Source organism: Solea solea, chromosome 1 (assembly GCF_958295425.1).
Source record: "Solea solea chromosome 1, fSolSol10.1, whole genome shotgun sequence".
NCBI lineage: Eukaryota > Metazoa > Chordata > Actinopteri > Pleuronectiformes > Soleidae > Solea > Solea solea.
Genome location: NC_081134.1, coordinates 19,521,547 through 19,546,604, shown reverse-complemented (window position 1 = coordinate 19,546,604; position 25,058 = coordinate 19,521,547). Strand labels below are relative to the sequence as shown.

General features: G+C 39.8%; 1 protein-coding gene across 4 annotated transcripts in view; it reads right to left on the bottom strand.

Annotated features, from left to right (window-relative positions):
- Positions 1-24,822, bottom strand: part of LOC131443958 (microtubule-associated protein 4-like) — a 65,582-nt gene extending 40,760 nt beyond the window's left edge. For all 4 annotated transcript variants that reach the window (XM_058614094.1, XM_058614165.1, XM_058614240.1 and 1 more), the window contains exons 1-5: positions 24,655-24,822; positions 16,970-17,169; positions 12,747-12,833; positions 9,878-10,120; positions 5,545-6,669 (exon numbers count right to left, since the gene is read on the bottom strand). In XM_058614094.1, coding sequence (XP_058470077.1) covers positions 5,545-6,669; positions 9,878-10,120; positions 12,747-12,833; positions 16,970-17,159 — 1,645 coding nt within the window. In that variant the 5' untranslated portion in view covers positions 17,160-17,169; positions 24,655-24,822. The remainder of the gene's footprint in view (positions 1-5,544; positions 6,670-9,877; positions 10,121-12,746; positions 12,834-16,969; positions 17,170-24,654) is intronic.
- Between the last annotated feature and the right edge of the window lie 236 nt (positions 24,823-25,058).

Sequence of the window (25,058 nt, the reverse complement as noted above, 5' to 3'; positions counted from 1 at the left end):
GAGGGAGGAAGGGAGGGGCACCGAGGAATGCAGGAATGGAGGAAGATGTGAGAAGATGATGATGAGGGGCAACAGATAAAGGGAAGATTGATGGAGGAGCAGAGCAGGAGAAAAAGTCAAGAGGGGAGGAAGAGAGGAGGAAGGAAGGTAAGATGAAATGATCAGAGAGGAGAAGAGTGAAGTGAAGCACGAGTGGGAGCAGAGGTAAAAAAAGAAAAGAAAAAAGAATTGGGGTAAAACAAAAGAGAAAAGGAGGACAAGCTAGCCTACTTTATGCGACTTTAATCCGGTGTGTGGTTTGATCCTAGATAATAGAAAAAATGTATTTTGCTAGAACCAAAAACAGAGATAAATCTATCCTGGGTTCCATCAAATTCAAGGAGTTTTCAAGGACCTTTTCCAGGACCAATTCCCTTAAATTCAAGGAGCAAATGTGCTGACACAGCTTAAGGGGGAAGGACAACTTATAAGAGCCACTTTGCCCATGATGGCGTGCACTTTTATTGATTTGCTGCATCTGGACAAGTGATTGTCCTTGGGATATTGGTTTAAAGGTCATTTGTCTTTGATGAGACAGATATTTTTGGAATTTTCATCTTCCAAGCGCCACGTCGTCATTTGCTCTCTCTCGATTAACGTTACTAGCTTATTGTTCTGCAGGTGCAGAGAGACAGTGGACAGCATCCACAACACCTGCTAGTAATTACAACTCCACGTTTGTCCTGCTTAGGCCTAGTCTAGGTACATCATGCATGTCCAAAGTCTGGCCCGCGGACCAGTCACGGCCCTCGGGCAGACTTTGTGGGACTGGGACAGATCACATGTCGTCCACATTAGCGCAGTTGGTAAGGAGTTGCGTTGTGGTTTGGTGACAGACGGATGCATGTATTCATTTCCTATTATGATATCTGACTCCAGATGTGAAAAATGTTTTGAAGGGACCATTGGCCCCCGAAATCTTCACATTTTCAAATCTAGCTCTCTTTAAAAAGTGTGGACACCCCTGACGTACATCAAGCAATGCAGGGCATAAAACAATAGGTGGCATCATAACAAGGAGAGAGGGGAGACATGTACCTAAATTATATTAATCAACTTCAACCTCAAAATTCAAGCACTTTCAATGACTATTCTGGGCTGATTTTCAAGGACCTTTCTTTGTTTGACCAAAATTCACAAACTGGACCTTTGGGAACCCTGTAGAAAGGTATTTTGCTGAAACCAAGAACTTTTAAGACATACAGTATAAATGTATCTATGAATGTAAGGAACGTCTGTCACATACCTGTCCAACATTTCGCTTGAAACTTGACAGGTGACTTACTAAAGACACCAGTGTGTACTCTGACGTCGCTTGGATAAGAAATACAAGAAATACTTTGGTTACAATGCAACAGATATATCGCTACAAATGCCACTTCTGCCCCATCGCACACCAACGGATATTCCACTCATCTTGTCTAGTAATAGCATATCTGTCAAACACTTTGACTGACAGGCGTCAAACTAATCATGTGACTTTGACGTTGTTTGTATAAGAAATGCAAGGAACATCCATCTGTCAGTCACCATTCACACCAAATCCGCAAACACAAAAATCTACAAAAAACAGGCACATATTGAGCGTATACTGCTCTCCTAATTTTGACTAAAAGAAGATGACTCCTTCATGAGTCCATACAGGTCCATCGCATGCACGTCAATTATACAAGCACAACCACGCACAGGGGTTTTCCATTATCCTGCTTAAGATATAGCGAACAAAACTCCTTATATCACAGTGTCAGGAGATGTTAGGACTGCAGCTTATAACAACAGATATACCAAAATGAACCTTCTACTATTATTTGATTTAGTTAAAAGGAACAGAGAAACAGATTTAATCAGTTTAAAATCATATTAAGTCACTTTGAAATCTAAAAATGTTCCCAATATGCTGTCACTGTATATATAAATATTCTCCCCCCAGTCAGGTCTGATAGTTTTGCTTGACAGAGCCTGTTTCACATGAAGGACACAACATACAAATACTGTTACATCCTTTATGTTCACAAATTAACCAACAAACAACAAACAACAGGGGCAGAATAAAAACATCCAACAACTACAAATATCATCAAAAGTGATGCTTTACCAAATACTCACATGATACAAATCCATGCCTGCTTAATTAAGTCTTAAGTATATTCACGGCTTTATCTCACCATTAAAAGGCCCTTTTTTAATCGAAAGTTAAGTCCGTAACACCTCACTCTTGCATACCAAAGCCCATAAAATAAATAAATCTCTGTTTTTACCTCATGGGAACACAGGAGCTGCAGGTCAACTGCTGCCTTATTGTGTAAGTTTGTGGCACTAAGTTTAATCAGAACAAAGGATTTTGAATGCCAAAGTCACAAGATAACACATTTAAACATATACTGTAAGAGGCATCACAGGAATAACGATTCCTGTGTGATATAATGCAAAATCGTTGATTTTCTCTATGGAGTTTGGTGCGGGGGACAGCAAGGTTTATATATGTAAGTGAATTGGTTATTTCTCGTCATCATTCTCCATCTGCTGCTTCTTTTATGTTGCAAATCTCCCAAAAGACACTTGGTGGAGCCAGAGAGCAAGGCCAAGCCTTTTATAAACCTCAGACAACAACAACAGCATGCCAGCCCCCCGGTGTTTATCTCAATGTATATTAATGTATACATCAGTAGCTCAGTGTCGAGGACAGAAGCAGGTCAGTGTGTGTGTGTGTGAGAGAGGGAGAGAGAGAGGGAGAGAGAGAGAGAGAGAGAGAGAGAGAGAGAGAGATTTAACTCACTGACTGGTTTTGCATTATCAAGTAGAAAAATCCATTTGACAGCTTATTTTTTTCTATTTTTACAAGCTACACAGATGCAGAGGCTCTGGTTAAGCAGTTGCACGCAGCCATCAATATTGTATTTGAGAGAAGTGACGTATACATGGACAGACAAAATAAAAAATAAACTGATAAATATGAAAAAGAAGACCAACTATACACAGGCAGAAGTGAAAATGAAGTCATCATGCCTCAGCCAAAGACAACAACCCTTCACATCTGCCGAGATCTTACTTTTAATCTTCAGCAAATGGCACAAACTCATGTACTCAAAGATCCAAACGCCATAAGACATGTCTGTGCGACAGAGTGAAAAACTAAATTCACTTATCAACCTCTTTAAGAAAAGCCTGGAAACACCTGCTGTTTCAAAAATTGCAAAAACGAAATAAAAACATGCTTCTTCTTCGTAATTTTTGATTTTTAAGTGTAGACAGACACAATGTCAAAGTGTGAAAATGGCAAAAGATAATCTTCTGAAGCCACCAATTGTTGTCACATTACAGTTCCTGTAAAGGTGTAACAGGTAACTTATGTTAACTTTATGATTGTACATGTATGTGTACATGAAAAAAATCTGCTGTTTCCACCATTGTCATTTTCCGCCATGATGGCATTTTAGTGTGAAAAAAACTATGTCTCTCTTTGTCTTTCGCTCACCGTATTCCACCGTCATATTTGAATCATCCTCCCAGGAAAGTATCAGTAAATGTGACAACGATCCATACAGTCCCAGTAATACACATCGCTCCTCTTAATAATAAATAACATAAAGTACATAAAAAAAAAAAGAGAAACGTGTCTTACCTGATGTTCGGGGGTTACATCGGTGATGCCATGAAGCAGAAAAAAGGGGGGAAAAAATTAGAATCAGTTTTGTTGGACATAAAACCTAACAACCTAAGAAAAAGGCTTAACAAAAGGCTCACCTAATAAAAATCTATGTCAGTTCAAGTGTGCATTACCTTAAGAGTGTGTTAACCTCTTTATCTCGCCTTTACACAGCCTTTGTCCACTGGAAAATGAAGTTTGTGCTGCTTTGAAAATCACTCGCTCTCCTACACCAAAGTCCATAGAGAAACTCAGTGATTTTAGCTGACCGGTACGGGGAGATGTCAGTCTACTCCAGCCTCGTGTAGTAAGTTTGTAACTTAAGGAAATTAAAAAAAACAAAAGATTTTATAAACTGGAATCATAAAATAAATAATTTTAACTTACTCATAGAGACAGCAGTGCTTAAAAGAATTGTGTGTGCCTTGATGTAAAATCAGTGATTTTCTCTATGGACTTTGGTGCAGGAAGTGCTCAGGTTATAAAGTGACACAAACTAATGGTGAGATAAGATAGTAACGTAAAGACATTCTTAAGATTTTATTAGGTGCAGTGAGAGCCTGTCTTGGTGCAGGGAGCACAGGGCATCAACTCCCCACACAACCTGAACTGAATGGAACTCAGCCCTCCTTCATTTGATTATTTACACCTGAGCTTTTCCTGCCATGACCTCTCAAATCGTCCAACATTAAAAGAGTCTGTAAAGCCACAGCACTACCGGAGATTATTTTCATTTTTCAAATTTAAAAGGGAACAAAAACACCGGTTTCTCCTTGACTAACTGTTTTTAATAACTAAGGTCACAAGTGTTTCCAAATAAATGTATCTCTGTGACATTGATCAAAATGTACTTTGGCAAAAAAACATCTTTACTCAAAGTCAACTGATATTTTTCTTACAGAGCTTCATTAGTGGACTGTGTTTCAGAAAAATACCATTACTAAATATGGAACTAAGGTCACTCGGGGGATGTTACTCAGTGATTCCCTGATAAAAACTACGATATCTGGTGAGTGGACCTTGACTTAACTTTTGTGTAATGTGTGGAACTGCAGTATACTTTAAAAAAAAAAAATAGCAGTTAAAAATAAATTTACTAATAAACCGAAGAGGCAAACTAGGTCATTGCACGTTGTGCCTTTCACATTGTTGATTTTTAAGCCAGTCATGGTACTAGTCATGAACGACCCAAGTTATGTACACGTTTCTATAAACAGGAGAAAAGGAACCAACCAACACCCATATGAAACACTGCGGCAAGCACACATACACACACGGTAAAGCTGAAGCAGCAGATGAAGTATTAATATTGCTGTGATCATGGCCACAGATACACACACGGTAAAGCTGAAGCAGCAGGTGAAGTATTAATATTGCTGTGATCATGGCCACAGATACACAGAGGCAGGCAGAGACGGAAACCAAATCACAATCAGTTCACCCTCGCTGTTTTGTTAATACAGGGCCCGATTAGCACAGCACTTTGTTATCCTGCAATCATGCCAGCAGCTGAGAAACAAGATATACACCTGGACACAAGCTTCAAGTGGTTTGAGATCAATTTCCTGTATCTTAAGAATCATAATCACAATAAAGAGCAGAACTGAATCTAGATTTGTTTTTAATAAAAAGGAATATCTCAAATATCTCCAGAAGTTGCTTGGCATCGACCTCTCGGGCCTTGGTTATAACAGATACAGAGAGGAATGGATTAAGCAGCAGGCAGGCCTGATGCTCAATCCACAGACAAAGAGCCATGCATGCGGGTTTGACAAATCATAGCTGCAATCCCAGCCCACAATCCCTTTATGTTCAAATTAGCCCCATGTAATTCATTATCTTCCCTGTAGTTCACCAACCTTCCAATGGGGGGAGCTGTGGCGACGAGGACTCCTGGTGCTCTGAGTGTGCAGGGAGAGAGGGAGGGGCCTTGGGGGTGATGGGCGGAGCTGCGCTAAGGCAAGTGGCTACACTTGTGAGGGGAGCATTGGAAGATGAGGTGGGAGGGGCTGGAGCGGAACCAAGGGGCAGGGCTGAAGTGGCTGCTGGGACAAAAGGTTTGGCGTTGACATTGAGGGCGGATCCGACTGCAGCCGGGACGGTGGATGTCATGGAGGCAGGAGTAAGGAGTGGGAGGTTCTTAGAAACAGAAAAGGAGTCTGAAGCGGGGATAACGGTTTCTTTCGGAGTGGACTTGGTCAGTGGTGCTGTTGCCAGGTAGGGGGTGTTGGTGATCGGGGTGGTGGTCTGGGATTCGGGGGTGGAGCACTGAGGGGTCTGGAGGACTGAATCGAGGAAAGAAAAGGTTTGCGAAACTGGACTGAGATTTTCTCCCGTCAATAACACTAGACTACGGCCTGCATCCCCGGCTGAACCAGCCTTGGCGATCGTTGCACCGGCCGTGATGCTAACACCAGCTTCAGGTTTGCTGTGTAAAACTTCAGTTGCCTTTGGCACGTCTTGGAAATCATCGACACACATGGGCTCGTAGGAGCGTTGAGACAAATCTGTTAGGAGGCTAGCGTGGGAATGGTTTGTGAAACTTGTGGGTATTTGTGCAGAGGTCAACACAGGGCTGGGGTTGGAGTTTGGACCAGGTGTAGCCCAGGTAGGAGCGATTGAAGCCGGTGTAGGAGATATAGGTTGCTGTGGTGCACCCCACTCCTTTGGAAGTCTTGCACGGGTCTTGGTCTTCTTGCCTTTTACTCTTCCCCCAACTCCACTCTCCCTGATCTCCCACTCCCAGTTCTCCTCCTCTTCCTCCTCCTCCTCCTCCTCTTCATTGTCCACTCCCCCCTTCCCACCCTTCTCTGACTGGCTGACGTTCTTCTCCTGGCTATCCAAGAAGTCATAGACCTCATCATGGCTCTTCCTCCTCTTCTTGCGCCGTCTCTGCTCACCCCCTACTCTCTCGGTGCTGTCGTCAGAGGCGGAGGACGAGGGACTGATGTCATCAATTGAGCCACTGGGAGAGAGAACAGGAGCTGCCGAGGGGGGGAGGGTTTTATAAGAGGAGGAACCAATCACATACTGTGTCAGAGAAATCATCTGCCAAAATGCCACCAGACTGTGGTTACTATAGTACTATTTCATTTAAATGTTGATTTTGGTCTACATTGTTGGTGGTAGGTCAGTTTCATTGCAGGAAATGAGTACATTGACTGGTCGATTACTGCAAATTAGCTATAGCTATACTTCCTGTACACACGGCATTGGTATCGGAGAGGGGGATATTGTAGGATGACCAATGACTTGGGACAGCTTTACTGATTAGTGATGCACTGTCTTTGAAGGGACGCAGTATGATGCTGCACAATTAGTGTTCAGGCATCCATTTGTTCTCCAGCGAGTTTGGGATCAGGGTTCTTTGGACAGGACTTGTAAAAAGCCAGGTTGTGCTAACGGATCATATTAATCCTACACTATATGTACATGTAAAAATGAGAAAAAGAGATTTAACGATTGTTCATCAAGGGAAACCATCTATCTAAACACCATGTCTGTTGAGGAAGATATTGTGGAAAACCAGAAGGGTCTATATAGTGTATGTGAACAAAAGTGGCTAGGTGGTAAGTGGGTGCTAATCAGTAGTAGGTAGGTTTAGTATGTACCATTTCATGGTACCACTTGTTTTCCCTGCAGATATAAAAGGCACATGTGAGAGTAAATTCAAGTCTGGTCTGTAAGAATTATGTTGTTATAAAAGTCATGTTAAGAAGAATGAAAAGACAAGCTCTGTGACTAACACACATACAGTATAATGCACGGCCATTGAAGCAACAAGCGTTTGGCTTTTATTCTAAAAGGTAAGAGTGAACATGCATTTTTTGGGAAAGAAATCCAGATTTGTGTGGAATTTGGAGAAATTTGTTGACTTATAGGACCAGTGTGTAGCATTAAGCGGCATCTAGAGGTGATATTGCACATTTTTTTCTTCCTTCTCCCAATCCAAGAGTAACTACCGTGGCCTGCAGGAAGCATAACACACAAAAAGCTTTGCTGGAACCAGGCAAATGTTACAATGGATATTATCCTGGTCTTTGCATACAGTCAAACAGATATAAATAATACAATCTATTCCAGCTATAGTAACCATAGTCTGTTTGATTTTGATTTCCTTTTGGCACAATTGGGATGTATGTGATGGTGCCTGCTTTTATAAAGACTGTGCATTGAACTGGTTCTTGTTTTACTCACCCATTATTATATAGGACTATGGTTCAGTAAAAACTAGGAAGCGCATCATCATAACTTTACATCAGCACTGGGCACCAGGAGCTTGGGGATGTGATTAATTGATGTATTTATCTGCTCAGCTGTGCCGAGGTTTCAATGAACTGTTACCGTCCATTTGAAATGAATCACTGATACGTGAATTTGACAAAGGGTTGCGGCAACTTTGCAGAACTAACACATTCGTTACAAGTGCATCGTATGTGAATCCCAGTAATATTTGTAAAATGGGAAGAAACACTGTCTGCACATATAAGTACTATATTTTCAATATGATATTTTCTCGAAAACAATCTAGATGAAGTCTGAAATTGAATGGGCTTTAAGCCAGCCAAACAAGAAATAAGTGGTATCATCATCATCATCATCGTCATCTTCTTCTTCTTCTGCCAGGATGCTGAATTGGACTTGTGTAGGGAGCAAGGCATACAAAACGATGCAAAAGAAGCACATCAATGTACGTACGTTAAGCACTTTTCATACGGGGTCGTAGCATGCATGCGTGAATTAAAAATAAATGCATGCTGGTCGGAAACATTGAATAATTTTGTCACATGCACAAACAGGGCAACTGCGCACATGCCACTTTTAACAGACAAAACATTTTGTTCAGCTTGCACTTATTTGATTCCCTCAGTCGTCTCTTCATGTTCCTTTCTCCTCTAAAGCCTCGTTTCTAAATTGCTGCTAAAAAAGCAGCTCGTCCGCTCAAAAAGGGGCGGGAAACACAGAAACAAACAGACGGGTAGAAACAGACAGACAGGTAGAATCTGTTTGACCTAAGATTCTACTGCTCTTACTGTCCAGCGAAAATAAGGGTGCGTTCCCCTCTAAATCTGGCACTTTTCTCTTCATTTCTAAATGAGAGACTATCTCCTCCCCACAGTTGTTGCTTCACCAGCTTTAAACAAATGAAAGAAAAAGAGCTAAGTCCAGGGCATTATCATCTAGTATATTTAATTTGATAAGGTGTTTAATGGGAGTAAACCTTAATTTGGAGTATGGAAAACTGCCCAAGGATGGAACGCAACAAATTTACCAGACAACTGAACACACAGAGGTGTTCTAGAGAAGTATAGTATAGTCGGGAACAGCCTTTAGCTGGGAAAACCAGAGCTCAATGTTTGATTATATCAAGGTTGAAGTACTTTTGCCTCTGTTAGAGAAGCAGTAAGTGTTGTTTATGTTGTCGTTCACACACCGACCTATTACAGCTATTACTTACACAAGTAGCTGTTGATTTTATCAACATTAATAATTCATGATACAAGACTGTGTGGCCTGTTTTTCCTCTTCAGTAACTACTGACTGCATGAAAAATGTGTAACCGCACACAGTTTACTACACTTGAGTCCTATCCGTGAGTGTATCCAGGTTTTTGTGTTCAAAACATAAAACCACATGGAACACACAGTATAAGCAGAGCGTTAGTTAAAAAAAGCTAGAAAAGGCTGCCCTCTGCTGGTGAAAGCTACTCCTACAGTATGTGAATTCTCTTATACTACTACAACTAAATACCCATGTTGCCCCAAGGGCTAAAAAAGAGATAAGCAACCCGTTTAAGGTTTAATTAAGTTAAAAAGGAACTATGTAAGATATGACCCAACTCTGATGAGATTTTATCTCGAGCTGTTCCTTAAGCTCCTGACTTACACCCTCCCTTGCTGCGCAGCACAATGCACAGCTGCATTCACACAGACATTTGGTTGCTCTGCATTAAAAGCAAAGAGGCAAAAGGCAGTAAGAAAGTAAAAGCTTGAAAGCATGTCCTTGCACGTTTGTGATCAGCTTTAACGGGTAGCCAGGTTTTGTTGCAGCAAACATGTTTGTTGATCAATGCTATTGCTCTGCATTAGCCCACCATTCCCTGTCAAATAAATAAATGATAGCACAGAGAGCGAATGTCTGTGCAAACGCAGGCTGATACATGCAATTAAACCCTGTTATTTGTTTTAATACCTGCAGAATAATCTGTGGTGTGGATTCCTGGGCCACTGGAGGAAAATGGATCACTGGTCTTAAATGGACTGCTTCCACTGGTGTTAGTGGTGGTTTTGTTTTCCACACCAAACAGGCCTGAAGTCTTCTGGGTGTCCATAGCTGAACCGATCCCAGATTGGCTGAAAGGGTTAGAGCTCATGCTGGTCTGGAACGGTGGCACCCCGGACCCCATAGTCCCTCCCAGCGCAGACTGAGAGAAGCCTGATGGAAGGAGACAAAATAGAGAGTTACATAATCAACAGAAAACTGCCTTTACTCTCTTTGCCATAGCAGGAATGCAGACAAGGTTGAGAAAAATATATTACATAGTCTCAGTTTCCCAAAAAATAAACAGGCATTTTAAAAAAATGTGATTCAAAGCTTTATTGGCATTAACAAAAACATTGTTGCCAATTATATCACATTACAAATAAAATTTTCTACACAGTATATTATTCTTAATACTTCTTGATGTGTCAAAGATATACAGTTACACATACATTATCTGTACTATATATAGTATACACATAATCTTATAATTCCTAAACTACCATAATCAGAACAATCAAGCCATGACTAAATGTTTCAGACTATTTTTACTGCCATTTCTAACACCTACTGCTGCCATTCCCCCCCCCCACCCAAAAAAAAAACACCCCAAATAACACTTAGGTTTGAAAAAGGAATCACTTTGTTGTGGGATGTGTCTAACACTAATGTGTAACCCAGGCAGCTCAGTGTGTGAATGTGAGTGAGTGAGTGAGTGCACGCAGCCGAGGGGCGCCGCGCAAGCGGGTGTGTTTTTGTTTACATGTGTGTGCCGGTGAATGAATGGTGGAGACGGCAACCGGAGCAGATAGGCAGAGCTTTTGATGTTACTGTGCAATCATCTAATAAAGCCGGATTCTCTTCAGCAAAAACGGCCTGTCATTTGTGCGCCACCACGTAACAACTGTGGAGTAAAAGTCTCGGGAGTTAACCCCGGAAAAGAGCGCCACCTCCGGCCCTGGAGAAGATAGATCTCCCCTGCGTTCCCCGACCACGGTCAGGAGACAAAGCAGGAAAGGTTAACAACTTAATTTTATGCATTTGTTACTAAAAACAAGTGCACTTTGTAAATGAGACCAGGTGAATATATTTAGGTCGACAGGATATGTGATTGTTTAAAGAGGTATTTTGCATATACATTTTAACTATGTTTTCATTGAGTCTGCTTGCTGTCAATATTGCACAAAAGAGCAAGGAAGTGTACAAAAGGAGAGCACAATAAACGTCTTTATTTTTTGTAAAATGAAAAAAAGAAAATCCCACACCTCATGGGCCGTACTTTAGCTCGTACTTCAGCTGTACTCTGTTCTTTTTGTGTTTCATAAACAAAGCAGTAGTAGGTTTATGTCCTCGTATGTCCTTCACTCAAGCTACCTCAAAGGAGAAATGCTGGCTAACTTTAGCTACAGTCTTTCATGCCACTTAAACATTTGTGTTTCAGTAAAAAAAAGCAGGTGACACTTCATCCTCATGTACATGTAACTTTAGCTACAGTCTGTGTTTTTATCTTTAACTTTTTAGACAGTTCACAATCCTCTTCATAGTAAGTTTGGCCAACTTTAGCTTCAGTCTGTTCTGTCTCTAACTTTAGCTACAGTCTGTGTTTTTAACTTTAACTTTTTAGACAGTTCACAATCCTCTTCATAGTAACTTACCTCCCAGGTGAAAGTTTGGCCAACTTTAGCTTCAGTCTGTTCTGTCGCTAACTTTAGCTTCGGTCTGTTTTTTTTAACTGGGCTTTTCTGTTTCATTAACAAAACAGGTGATACTTCATGTTTATCCTCATGTGCAGTTCGGCTAACTTTAGCTAAGGTCTGTGTTTTTAACTTCAGATAGTTCACAATCATCATCATGCTAGCTCACCTCCCAGGTAAAAGTTTGGCTATAACTTTCGCCATAGTTTCATTAACAACGTTTAACTTAGTTAAAATCTGTTTTTTCTTTTAACAGGACCCAGTTTAATGCCCATCGTCTTGCAAGCGTCTCTTACAGGTGATAGTTTGGCTAACTTTAGCTGGACTTTTCCTCTTCTTTGTGATTTGACCCTCTTATGGGTGCATTACTGCCACCTACAGGACTGGAGTGTGAAACAGAAGATTGGCAGGAAAAAGAAACACATACATACACACAAACATTCCATTTCAATTTTCTGGTGTCTTTCAGGTATTTGATTATGTTAGTGTGAATGTTCTTTGTTGTATTTCCAAGAATATTCTTGATATTAAAAGCCATGTATTCCTTCTGCATCACTGATACTAGTTTTTCCTTTTGTCTTCACATCCCCTACATTCAAGCAGCACATGCTGAACAGTTTCTTGCCATATTATGAGTCGTGTAATGCAGTGTTTCCCAACCCTGGTCCTCAGGGAACACTGCACACTGCATGTTTCAGACATTGCTCTGCTCCAACATACCTGATTCAAATGAATGGCTCATTATCAGGTAAAACATGCAAGGCAGTGTTCCCTGAGGACGGTTGTTTCCACTTTCCTGTTTTTGCTCATCCTCCTTCCCTAACCTACATGTTTTTGTACATTGTATTCCCGTGTCATTCATATCCCAATATCCCTGCCATAGCTGGTCTTTCTTTAGCTGGACCATTTTTAATGGCTGCTGAATCATGATTTATTACAAACTGTGGTGGGAAATGAGCAAGCTCCCTTGTGTGGATCAGAGGTGTTCTATATAGTGACTTCCCCCATATAAAAAAATCACATCTGTTCACTGTGACCCAGTATCAGAGAAGGACTGGTATGGGGGGACCATGTGGGGAATAACAAGCACTCCAATCCATTCTCACCAGACAGGTTGCCAGAAGTGAATGGAGGTTGCCCTGGTTTGTCTTGGTATCCGCCTGACGACATCATCGATGACATAATCCCCGGACCTGAGGGCAACAGAACATCATGTCACCAGCTTTCTTATAATTCTGCCACCACGGACATCAAATCTAGATGACAAAAGTCTATTAAGGCTCCTGCATGGGACATTTGTCATTTTAAATTTGTAGATTTGATAGAATACTGTTACTTAACTTCTATAACAGACATTGATTTAGTACATTGTTTTGTTGAATATTGATTGGTGTTTGAAAAAAAACCTCAAACCCAGACGGGCTGTGCAGAGAGAGGTGCAATGCTGCCCTCTACAGGATAAAAATGTTTCTGTCCACAGTGGAAGTCATAACAGAAGTAAAGAAGATATGAATACTTATGAAAGTTGCTTGAAAATTCTCATGATTCTCATGACTCTATGGCCAAGTTTATAATCTATCAATAACCACAGATGATGTAAGAGGTGCAGTCTTCTTGCGTCTATTATAGGTAACCTATTATCATTATCCAGTTTTTTTATTACTGGAGATTGCTGTTGTTTCTTTCTCTTTTTTTTGGTGTTTAATAACAGTGATTAATATATTGAGAGCTCTTCCTGAGGGATCTTCTCGCCTCTGCCTCCATCTCCTCATTGAAGGGATTGGAACATTCTTGATTATGGAGGAGGGAGATAGGTTTTTTGGGTCACAGACGAGAGCAAGCGAGGGAGGGAGGGAGGGAGGACGCATAAATTAACAGAATGGAAAGCACCCACGGACACGACTCTGCGTCACTCCCCCTCTCACAGATTTCAGTTTTCGAAGTTTTACATCGTAATTACCACCTTTTGTCCAAAGCGCCCTGGACTTCAGGTCACCAGCTTTTTCTTTGTTATATAAACAGCTGGGAGGAGGAGGTGCCAGCAGTGTTGTTCTCTATCTCATACCACTTAATTCGAATGATGCCAAGAGGTGATTGTGGAATTATTGATCCGAAATATTGCCTGTAAGGTTTTGTACATGAAATATTAATCGTAAAGGTGAGTCAATAATCACAGCTGTGAGATTAAGATAATGGAGTAACACAAAGTAATTGTCCTGTAAAATATAGTGGGGGTGGAATTATTTTAAACACACTCAATTATAGGATTAACACCCCCAGATATAGATTCGGAGAATGGAAAATACAATCTGTATGTAACACATTTTGATGATGTTTTTCTTTCCAGTGTTGTTGTGTCCATGGTCCTGAAAAAACAGGGCTGAAGTGAAGTCAGTGTAGTGAGTCTGTCGGGAAAAGATTGGACCAGTTTTGTTCACATTTTCTGGAATCATAATTAGTGTACGCCGTGTAACGTGGAAGGAAAACCGACAGAAGTGTTGTGCTGTGGTTCTGACAGCCATTATCACAATAACAAAACAAGCTGCAGATGCTCTGCAATAATAGTGAAGTCCCATGGCCACTCAGTGCATGATGCATATCCTCAGTGGCATCCCAGTTATTATCATTTAACCATTAACTTTGCGACCACATTTAGGATTTTAACCTATGTATCATTATATTATTGACTTCTGAGTCATTGTGATGGTTAAATGTCGTGTTGCTGTCTCTACTGTCTACCTTGTGGGTTTTGTTTGTAAAATGTGCTCTACTGGTTTTGTCTCCCTGAAAAAAGTTGCTATATTTTTTTATTTTACTTTCCTGCCAAACTTGAGAAATTCTACATTTGAACATTCTATAAAAACTTGATTTTGTTTTATACACGGGTAAAAAAGAAAAATTCTGATGCTTATTCAGCAAAAATGTGACAGGCTCACCTTTCCAGAGATGGTGATGACGACTTTTCACGACATTGAAATATTACACTGCACATCCCTGTTGGTATCCACTGTTTATCTACCATCCATCACGTTTAAGTAAGAACATGTTATTTTTAAGTCTGGAGAACTGTCTGACTGTCACCCAATGACCTTCAACAGCACAATGTCATTTTTACCTTCAAGTTACTTTAGATATGTGCACAGAAATGTCCAAAAAACCCTCACTACTTGTTTTTTATGTTGGCATTTTCCCATTTCTCAGCATGTCTTAAAATATGATGAGTAAATGAAATAAAATACAGATTGTGGGAGCCAAATGCCACTCCATTCCAATGCCTGAAAACATGATCACATGAGCCTTTGTTGCATCTGATGCTACAAAGTCGCACGTTCTACTGTTTTGTGTGTCTCCCTCTCTCAGGTTGTGAGATGGAAGCAGGTGAAGCGAAATCAATGCTCACGTGTGTGGAACTATTTTGAGCAAATTAGTTACTAAATCATTTACAGGTCTCTGTCTAATGCATTCTATTCATAGTATTTGTGTGCGCGGGCAGAGCAGTGTTTTCAGTAGGCGGTTGGAAGTCACTGTTGTCTGAGCTTGAATGTATGGACATTTTCATTTCAGTTATCCAGAATAACTGCAGTTCTGTAATGTTAGGTAAAAATAAATCAAATTTAAAGAACCTACATTTGCTCTAAAACACAAAAAATCACTTTGTTTTACAATTTGATAGGAAACAAAAGGATGTACTGTAAGTAGCAACTGTTTAAATGATTTCAGCTTCTGAAAATGTAAATATGTTCTGGTCCCTTTGCTTCTCTGTGACAGTAAACTGAATATCTTTGTCATTTTGAGGTTTGAGAAACACAATGATTTTTACCCAAATACCCATTTGAAATAAGTGTGCGTTTACACGCTCAATAAATCCTGAACTGGTTTGACTTCATATTACACAAACACAATCATATTACAAGTGGAAAGATCTGCAGAAATCAGCGTTCATTTTCTAATGTCCATCTATATGAGAGGCCTCAGTCCTGATGGAGCAAGAAATAACATACATATTACAACACACTCACAGTGTCTCACAGCTATTTTCACAGCCTTGGTGTCAAATGACCTAAATATTGTTTAGTTGCAAAGGTAGAGCAGACTCAGACTCAGAGAGTGGATCCTCCGGAGGCTCCACCTTAGGCCCCTTTTTGGTTAAAATCTCATCACTTGGACTGATATGAAAACATGTGCGGGGAAAGCCCGTGGTAAAACATCTGTGTCGACATGGACGCTCATGATGATTCCACACAAACACACACACGATTCAGCCTTTAGGCCAGTGGAGACACCAGTGTTTTAAAATAGGTGGGATATTACACATACACTGTGTGTGTGTGTGTGTGTGTGTGTGTACCTGCTATTATCATACCAGCTGTGCACTGGCATATCAACAACTGCAGCATGTGAGAGGACATGACAGGCATGTGGTTCACATGCAACTGAGACAGATGTGACATCTTTGTTCAGTGTCATTTTGTCAGATATCTATCTATCTATATATATATATAGTTTCTGTCTTATGGAAGCTCTTTAATCCCAAAATTATGTTTTTAATAGTGCTGTCAGCGCTAACACGTTCATTTTGGCGATTTAAATAAATAATAATAATGTGAAGAAAAAAAAAGGACGCCGTTAAAGTTGTTAGTTTACTTCCGGTGGCGATTTATTCCATGATTTTATATAAATAAATATCTGTTACAAGTTTCAGGTTTATTTTCGCAATTAATTGGTTAATTTTTTTTATCGATTGACGGCCCTAGTTTTTAATTATTGTTGCCCATGAATTTTCTAATATACTGTTTTACAAAAAATGTTTTATGATTTCTCGATTACGATGTCAAACTATAATGATTTACTTGTACTCCTGAACAGAAAAAAATGTTTTAGTGTTTGAATGTTCTGCTTGTTATTTGCCTAATAAATAACAATAAAATGTTTAGTTTCAAACTTATTTGTTTTATCATTTTCATGACAGGTGGTTTAATAAATGTGTTAAGCACTGTGTATATACATATACATATACATATATATACTGTATATGGTATGTGTTTTATTACGCTCTATATTGTACATTAATAATGAACACATGAAAACTACTCTTCGCATTCTTCAGTTTTCAGGGTTAAGACCTGGTTTTAGGGTTAGGGTAAGAACCCTCAGTTGCTCCTGATGGCTGTTCCATCAGTGTAGGAATGGATATGATAGATGTGCTTCAGAGAAAGTGCTGCATATAGATCGCCTGTATGAATGTTTTTGTTCACATTTTCTGGAATCATAATTAGTGTACGCCGTGTGAGTGAACTGTTATGAATGGGTGACAGTGATGAGGACATACCGCTCTTGGTGTCCTTTCCATCAATCAAGGGTCTGTAATCACTCTTAGTGACCGTCTCTCCCACTTTATCGTCGTATTTCTCTTTCTCCAGCGAGGCCATGAAGTCTCTCTTCAGCAGAGCCTCAGCAGGGGCTCCGCCTGGGACCCCACCTCCACCCCCACCCAGAGCATCTCGCAGGCTCAGGTCCATAGTCCTGTTACTGCAGAGAAAAGGTGAGAAACAGGTGAGGTTACCTTCATTTTCCCACAGTATGTGTCATATGCAAGTGTTATTTCCTCCCTCATCTGTTGTCCTCCTAAAATGTAGGACAAACTACCTTCTCATTTGAAAAGTTGTATAATATGCACATTTTGTGTCTGCTCTATTGACAAAGCTGTGAAACAAAAATACAACGAGAACTGGACACTTACACAGCAAGATCTCTGAACAAACTTTCCTTTCACTCTGTCCCCGGTTTGTTTATCCCTCCATCCATCCTCCCAGCGAACAAGCTGTCATTGTTTGGTAACTGTACCAAACACCCCCACACACACACACACACACACACACTTACACACACACTCACACACACACACAATACACAAAATATTGAGTGCATACACAATATGCACTCAATAATTGAATCTAGCTCATTTTATTTAATCTTCAATAAGACAATAAGAAAAAAATGAACTGATCCTAGATACCAGCTTCCTAACCTTCATTACCCTCCTGGTCTATTATTCTACAAACATTTACCTATTCACTGGAGACTAAATTTCATAAACTACAATATTCAGCAGGCGGAGTCTGTTTGGCTGTTTGTCTGCAATTAGTCAATAACATGTTATTTTTTTTACAATTTAATGTACATTTACAATTTAATGTACACACTTCTAAAGTGCTGAGTTTAATTCTTAGAATGCCTCAAGATGTAGGTACGATACATCATGACGTAAAGCAGAATTGAATGAGATTAAATGAGATTATGTGCATGGTTTCATCAAAGTATTTGTTTTTAATGAAGCAACAACTCTGTCCTACAGGCTCCCAAACTTTACAAAACCCAAAGTAACCATCGGGCTACTGTAATATAACACACAAACCATAACAATGTAAGTGATAGTATGTGAAAAACTCAGAGAAAGACAGAAAAAGTAGGAGGTGATGCTGACGAGGAGTTGGACAGCTGTTGCTGTCTGTGGGATTAAGGACCATCCCTGGACCCACAATCCCCTGCTCCAACATCCAGCAGGCCTCCCTCTCTTAGTCATAATCTCATTCTCCAAAACACTTCTCACGCAAGTCTATATGATGCATTCCCTATGGAATGGAACTCAGAATTTGTGCATTTCTAGACTCAAGTATAGAAACGAAACGCCCTGTCAAACTATTGCTCCAATTCAGAAAGTTGGAGCAATAGGATTCTAAGATGGCTGCCACTGCACCAGTAATAAACATATTCTACTATTGCTTTTACTGTTATTTGCACTTGAAACTAATCAATTTTTATCTGTGGACGTGTTACTACGTTGCGTCCGTTTTTTCCGACTTCTCAGCTAGAACGTGGTTTAACTCAGAGGTGATATCACTGTCAGTTATGATGTAAATGGCACACACCTTATACCCTTACATGCACCATCACATCTAACTACCTAACCCCAACCATCCTCGAGCAATAACCTAAACTTAAAAGTTACTTGAACCTATTGAAGATACCATATGATGTCCCTGTATCTGCAAAAATAAAATACCATTGTAGGAAAAAAGGCCAACACAGAGGATGAAAATCCCCCACAATAATCGCACATGACGTCACTGCGTATTCAAACCAGTTCAGACAGAAATAATGGCAACTCCACTGCTGCTATGGCCCTTTAAGAGCAGAAATGTGTTATTTATTGTTTTGCTAGCTAGCTCTTTTTAAGCTATTTTAACTATACATACTCAGTGTGTATGTGGTTATCCTAGCCTAGCAGTTAGCTCAGCAGCTATGGCTACTCTCCCTCCCTTTCAATTAGATGTATGTGAAGTCAAAAACAACATAACCTCAACACCACACAGTTAAGGGGAAACTAGTGCTAATCTACACTTTTAAGTGAGGAAACTTATAACATATGAAAAACTGTAAACAAATGTTTGCTGTGTCATTATCCAGTGAATGTGCACTATACTGGGCAGGGTTTTGTTTTTCAGGAAATGACAACCATTTTAAACACTTAACAGACAAACTTTAACCTTATCTGTATCTTAAAGAGAAAAACTACTGTACGAGTGAGAAGGCTGGAACACACGGGGGATAAATGAGTATGAAATTTAAGTTAAGAGCTTAACATCGAGAGAGCTTGAATGAGTCTGAGAGTCCATTAGCGATTTCAGAGAGGTCGGCTCTGAGAGGCAGTCGAATCTGTTTAAATCTTTTCAACGGGAGGGCACTTCCCTCTAGATTTTCTTCTTTTCTTGTCTGCTTTCATGTTGTTAATAAAACCGGCTACAACACACACATACACACACACACACACAGACACACACATTGGAGTCTGATGCCAGGGTTCCAATGCAATAATGGGATGGGAATATATTATATTCTAGTGACGACATTGCATCACCAATCCCTCTCATTGGTTTAACACTGATGACAAAACATATACTATATTTATTTCTGATTTATTGCATCGAATGTGGCACCAGGATCCTGTAATGACTGCCCACCCTGTTGTCACGGTGACTCAGCAGTTCCTCACTCTCCCACACACACACACACACACACACGTTTGCACAGCTATTCTTCATAAGACATTGCATTGACTTCCATTCATCCTGACCTTAACCACAACCAGTTAATGCCTGACCACAATCCAAATCATAGCTTCTTCTAAACTTCTGCCTCATTAGGACCAGGTTTTGGTCTTTAAGGTCCTAAAGAGGTAATAAATACAAGAACACCCACACACACACACACACACACACACATGCAGTGTCTCTGATGGACAGCAGGTCAAATAAGTGCTGACACATCACCATACATGTACTGTATATGCACATATACACTGCATCACAGTATCTGATGTCTCTCCAGATACAAATCATGATACATGAAGCTGAAGAAGACACTGTATGGATTAAAATGCTATTTTAGCCCTGAATGAATGACCTTCTGCCAAATTAATTGTCACCTGACTTCATGTTTAAAGGTCAAGTGTGTAAGATTCAGGTGAAATGGAATACACAATAACCATACTGGTATTTTTTCTTTGTTAGATTGTTTGTTTTTGTTTGGCCACAATGTTGGACCGTCATCTTTTTAATGGTCAAACTAAACACCTTTTGAGTTTTAACGCTAACTGATGGCTGCCACACCTTCTACTTCACATTTGAAAGAGAAGGTTGAGGTGATAGATATTCAACTTCAACAGATGTTGCTCAATACTGTGTTTATGGGGTGGAGGTTCTGAAGACTGATTGCCTGAAAGATCAATGATGTGGCTGTCTGATGATGGTATGAATGTCTGGTGGCATGACAGACATGACACGTGTTCTCAAATGTGTGCAGCTGGATTTCCCTCATGGCTGCTGTCATCTGCCAAATCTATAAAAATATGCTTCTTTTTTAGTTTAGTTTAATTTTTTTTGTCAGTAGGGTTGCAAAAGATTCCCAGCAAATTTCCAGAAACTTTTGGAATTTCGGAATGTTCCGAATGGGAAACTTTAATGAGAACCATCAAATCTGGAGATTTTAGATAATGTTAAGAATCTAGAGTCATGTACAACGATTATTCGATTATTAATCAATTACTATAATAATCGTCAACTTTCAGTTTGAATGTTTCGGGGTTTTTTTTTTAATTAATTGAATTAAAACTAATTTTCAGATTTTTCAGCATATACAGTATATTACAAAGTCTCAGTATCCTCCAAAATAAACAGGCTTTTTTAAAAAATTAAATTAAATTTGACTAAACTAGCTTTATTAGCATTAACAAATATACCAATTACATTACATTCAGAGCTGACTGAAACAATTACTCGACTAATTGAGGTTTAAGTCTGTTTCTCTGATTTTTCAGTTTCGTAAATGTAAATATTTTCTGGTTTCTTTGCTCCATATAACAAATAAAATCAATAAAACCGAATCATTTTGGTTTGTGAACAGAACAAGACATGTGAGAGCATCATCCCTTCGAGGTTTGGGAAAAAAAGATCAACATCTTATGATATTTCATGGATTAAACAAGTGCAAGATAGGCAGTAGAATAAGCAGAAAAAGGACACACAAACAAAGAGTGTGACCTCTTCAACTCTGCGGGACAAAACAGACCCGACACAAAGCATTACAGCCATGTCCCACATTCCTGTCGACACCCACAGACTTCCCCAAGAACATGACAGGTGGAATTTTGAGGGGAAGCGCAGCGTGTGCATCAGCCACAGCACCTCAGTCATGGATGTGTTTGCGTTTTATGTAACGCTGCAGCCATGTGTCTTGGCTGAAAATATCTCGGCGTTGCATCATCGCTGAGGCGCGGGGACAGGCTGTGGGATTCAGGACAAATGCTACGACAACGTTAACTCAAACTTCTGACACCAGCGCGACATATTTAAGGGGAGGATGTCTGCCAGCATGTCTGTAAAGTGCTGGTCCACTTTTATTGATGAATCTAGAGTGCATTTATCATCCACACAACCACAGATACTAACACACACAGAGAGGAAGACATAAGCATCGATGGAACAATGTGTGCTAATCCACAAAGAGACAGAGGATGCAGTATGTGTGTGTGTACAGTGGACGAATGGGGGGTGGGGTATCACTGTATCACTGTATAATAGCAGACTTAGTCCCTATTATGGATGTAACGGTAAATTTCACAATATTGTGGCGACAAAAGTGCCTTGATACCTCTGTAATCCCGTGACTGTATAAAAAACTGTAGTTGTAGTTTTAGTTTGTGAATAGTAACCTTCTTCTCACGTATTCCCATCATCCTTTGCGCTCAACTCGTTGCCCCTGGAGACCCGTTATAATGAAAATGGTGGACGGAGAACACAGCTCCCATGTCGAAATTATGGATACTACAAATTCTTTTGAATCTGAGAATAAGCAGACATTGCTAGTAGAGCTGCAACTAACGATTATTTTCATAATCAATTAATTGGTCGATTATTTTCTCGATTAATCGTTTGGTCCATAAAATATCAGAAAAATGTTGATCGGTGTTCGTCAAACCTGGAAATGATGATGTTCTCAAATGTCTTGTTTTGTCCACAAACCAAAATGATAAACTTTTAATGATTTCTTTGTTACCCAGAGCAAAGAAATTAAGAAAACATTCACATTTAAGAAGCTTAAACAATCGGAAATCTAATCATGAAAAAAGCTTTGACCCGATTAATCGATTATCAAAATAGTTGTCGATGAATTGTTTCAGCTCTAATTGCTAGACCGTGATGACCTACATGTGAAGGACTAAAAGTAAAATAAGAAGCCATTTCCTCAACCAAAACAGATCCTGAGAAGATGCGAGGGAAAAAATCCAGCCAGACAGAGAGACTTAAAACTGTCTAAAAAAACTGTCCAGCATTTCAGAGATCAGTGGAGAACATTCAAAAAAATTATGGCGCAGTTTTCAATCGGCTACGACTCAACTATCAGAACAAAAAGCTTCCCTGACTTCTCATTCTAGTACTTTCTTGTTAGTATGAAAATAAGCAAACAATGACAGAGGAGAGATCCAACTGCTCACCAACATCTAACTACAGGTTAAAAAACTACAGCCATTTTGTATTGCGATGGTTAGTAAAGACACAGGAGCCAAAGAATAACAACTTTTTCCAAGATACAAAAGTTACACAGAGTTTCAAAATGATTGGCGTGCGTGTCCCGGCACCTCTAGACTTCTTTAGTCATCATGGGTGAGAAACTCCTAATTGCCTAACACATCCAGCCACTAGGGGGTGCCAGTCCTGATTGCGCCAGGAAAAAATGCATATAGGCAAAAATCTATTGTGTTGGTGACCCCTACAGGAGAGAGACACACAAAAACTTTGTATCACTAAAACACACAACATAATTTGCCTTAACACGCAAATGATGTTGTATATATTGTACAGTTCAGTGCATAATAAACTCGAACAAAATCTATGCTAAATCAATAATGTGGATAGAAGAAATATCTATTATTGCGACCCCTACAGGAGAAGCTTGCTACTCATTTACTTGGCGCTATATTACAATATTGTATTAAATATCATAAGGTATAACCATCAAAATATTGTAGTACTGGATACTATAATACAAACACAATATATGAAAAATATTGTACCACAGACACTCTAAAAATCGTACCATGGATACTATCACAATTTCAAAAATATCGAAACTTGGATACTATCAGAAGACCACAATAAATGTCATACCATAATACTATCACAACATGGCAATAAATGTCATACCATAATACTATCACAACATGGCAATAAATATCGTACTGTGGCTACAACCACAATATCGCAATAAATATCATACCACAGACACTCAAATCGGCATAGATACTATCAAAATATCAGCCATAAATATCGTACCATGGATGCTATCACAATATTGCAATACAAATCGTACCATAGACATTCCCAGAATATCAGAATACCATAGATACTATGAAAATATGGTAATACATTCTTACTGTGGCTACAAACACAATATCACAATAAAATATCGTGCCATAGAAACTCTCAAAATATTATAATACATATCATACAATGGATACTATCACAATTTATTGATACATGACGCAACTTGGATACTATCACAAGACTGCAATAAGTATCATACCACAATACTATCCCAAATATCATATCATAAATACCTCTAAAAAAAACTCAATATGCTCATAAATATCGTGCCAAATATACTATCACAATATGACGATAAATGGATCATACCGTGGATACAATAATCATACATATTGGACCTTGGATCGTGTTACAATAATGTTGCAGAGAAGAATACTGACGGACTTGTTACAGCTGTGAGAGTTTGACATACTTCTCTGCTCCCGGTGAACAGACTGTGTGTGTGTGTGTGTGTGTAAAACCTTTATATAAAGGAGGGGAAAAAAGCCTTTATATAAGGAGGGAGGCCTTGAGACTGTGGACCTGCAGCAGTCTGCCACTGACCAAACCTTCAACAACAAGCAACACCAGTCATCATCAATGTCACAGGTCACTGTAGGTCACTCATGTTCAAGACTATGAATGTCCACTTTAAAGAGGAGGGGACTTATCAACGCCACTGTGGTCACCGGTGATGTCTGAGAGGACTCATGTGGTCTCTGTGGGACTCAAGTGAACCAGCCTGACTGCGGCACCAACACAACAAAGAGACACGAATCCACAGACCTCTGCATGAGACACAGATCACCCCCCCAAAAAACAATCATCCTCTCATCCCCCCCACCCCCGAATCCTCACCCCCTCACACGCCCACTATCCTCTATCATTGTGATGATAGTGAATCATAGGCCCACGTCCACGCAGCACAGGCCCCACGTCCACGCAGCACAATAAACACATTTTCATCCCCCATTTTCCATTCATGAGCGATGGAGAGGCTGATCCTATCCGTGGCGCAGCGCGAGGATACCGTGGCCGGCGATAATCGCGCGATGACACATCATAAATGTGATATAATGTAGCGGCTACTCACCGTTTGACTGCGTCCCGTTCCGCTCACTGAGTGTGTGTGTTTAAGTAAGTGTGTGTGTGTGTGTGTGTACGTGTGTGACAGTCAGAGAAAGTGATGGTGAAGGGAAAAAAAAGATTTCTCTCTCTCTCCACCTTTCACTGCTTTACCAAGCAGACTGTGGTACCAAGAGCCGGACACAGACCACGCCCCCTGATCAGCCGGCTCAGCCAATCACAAGCAGGGGGAAAAAAAGAGGAAAAAAAAGAAAAGAAAGAAAGACGAGAGCAGTAAAAAATATTTCTATTTACATCTTTAAAAATATTTATACTCGTGTATTAAGTACAAAATAAGGTGATACGTGAGAAAAAGTACAAGTATTTTACCAGAAAATGACAACTTTTATAATACTTAAATGTCTTAAATTA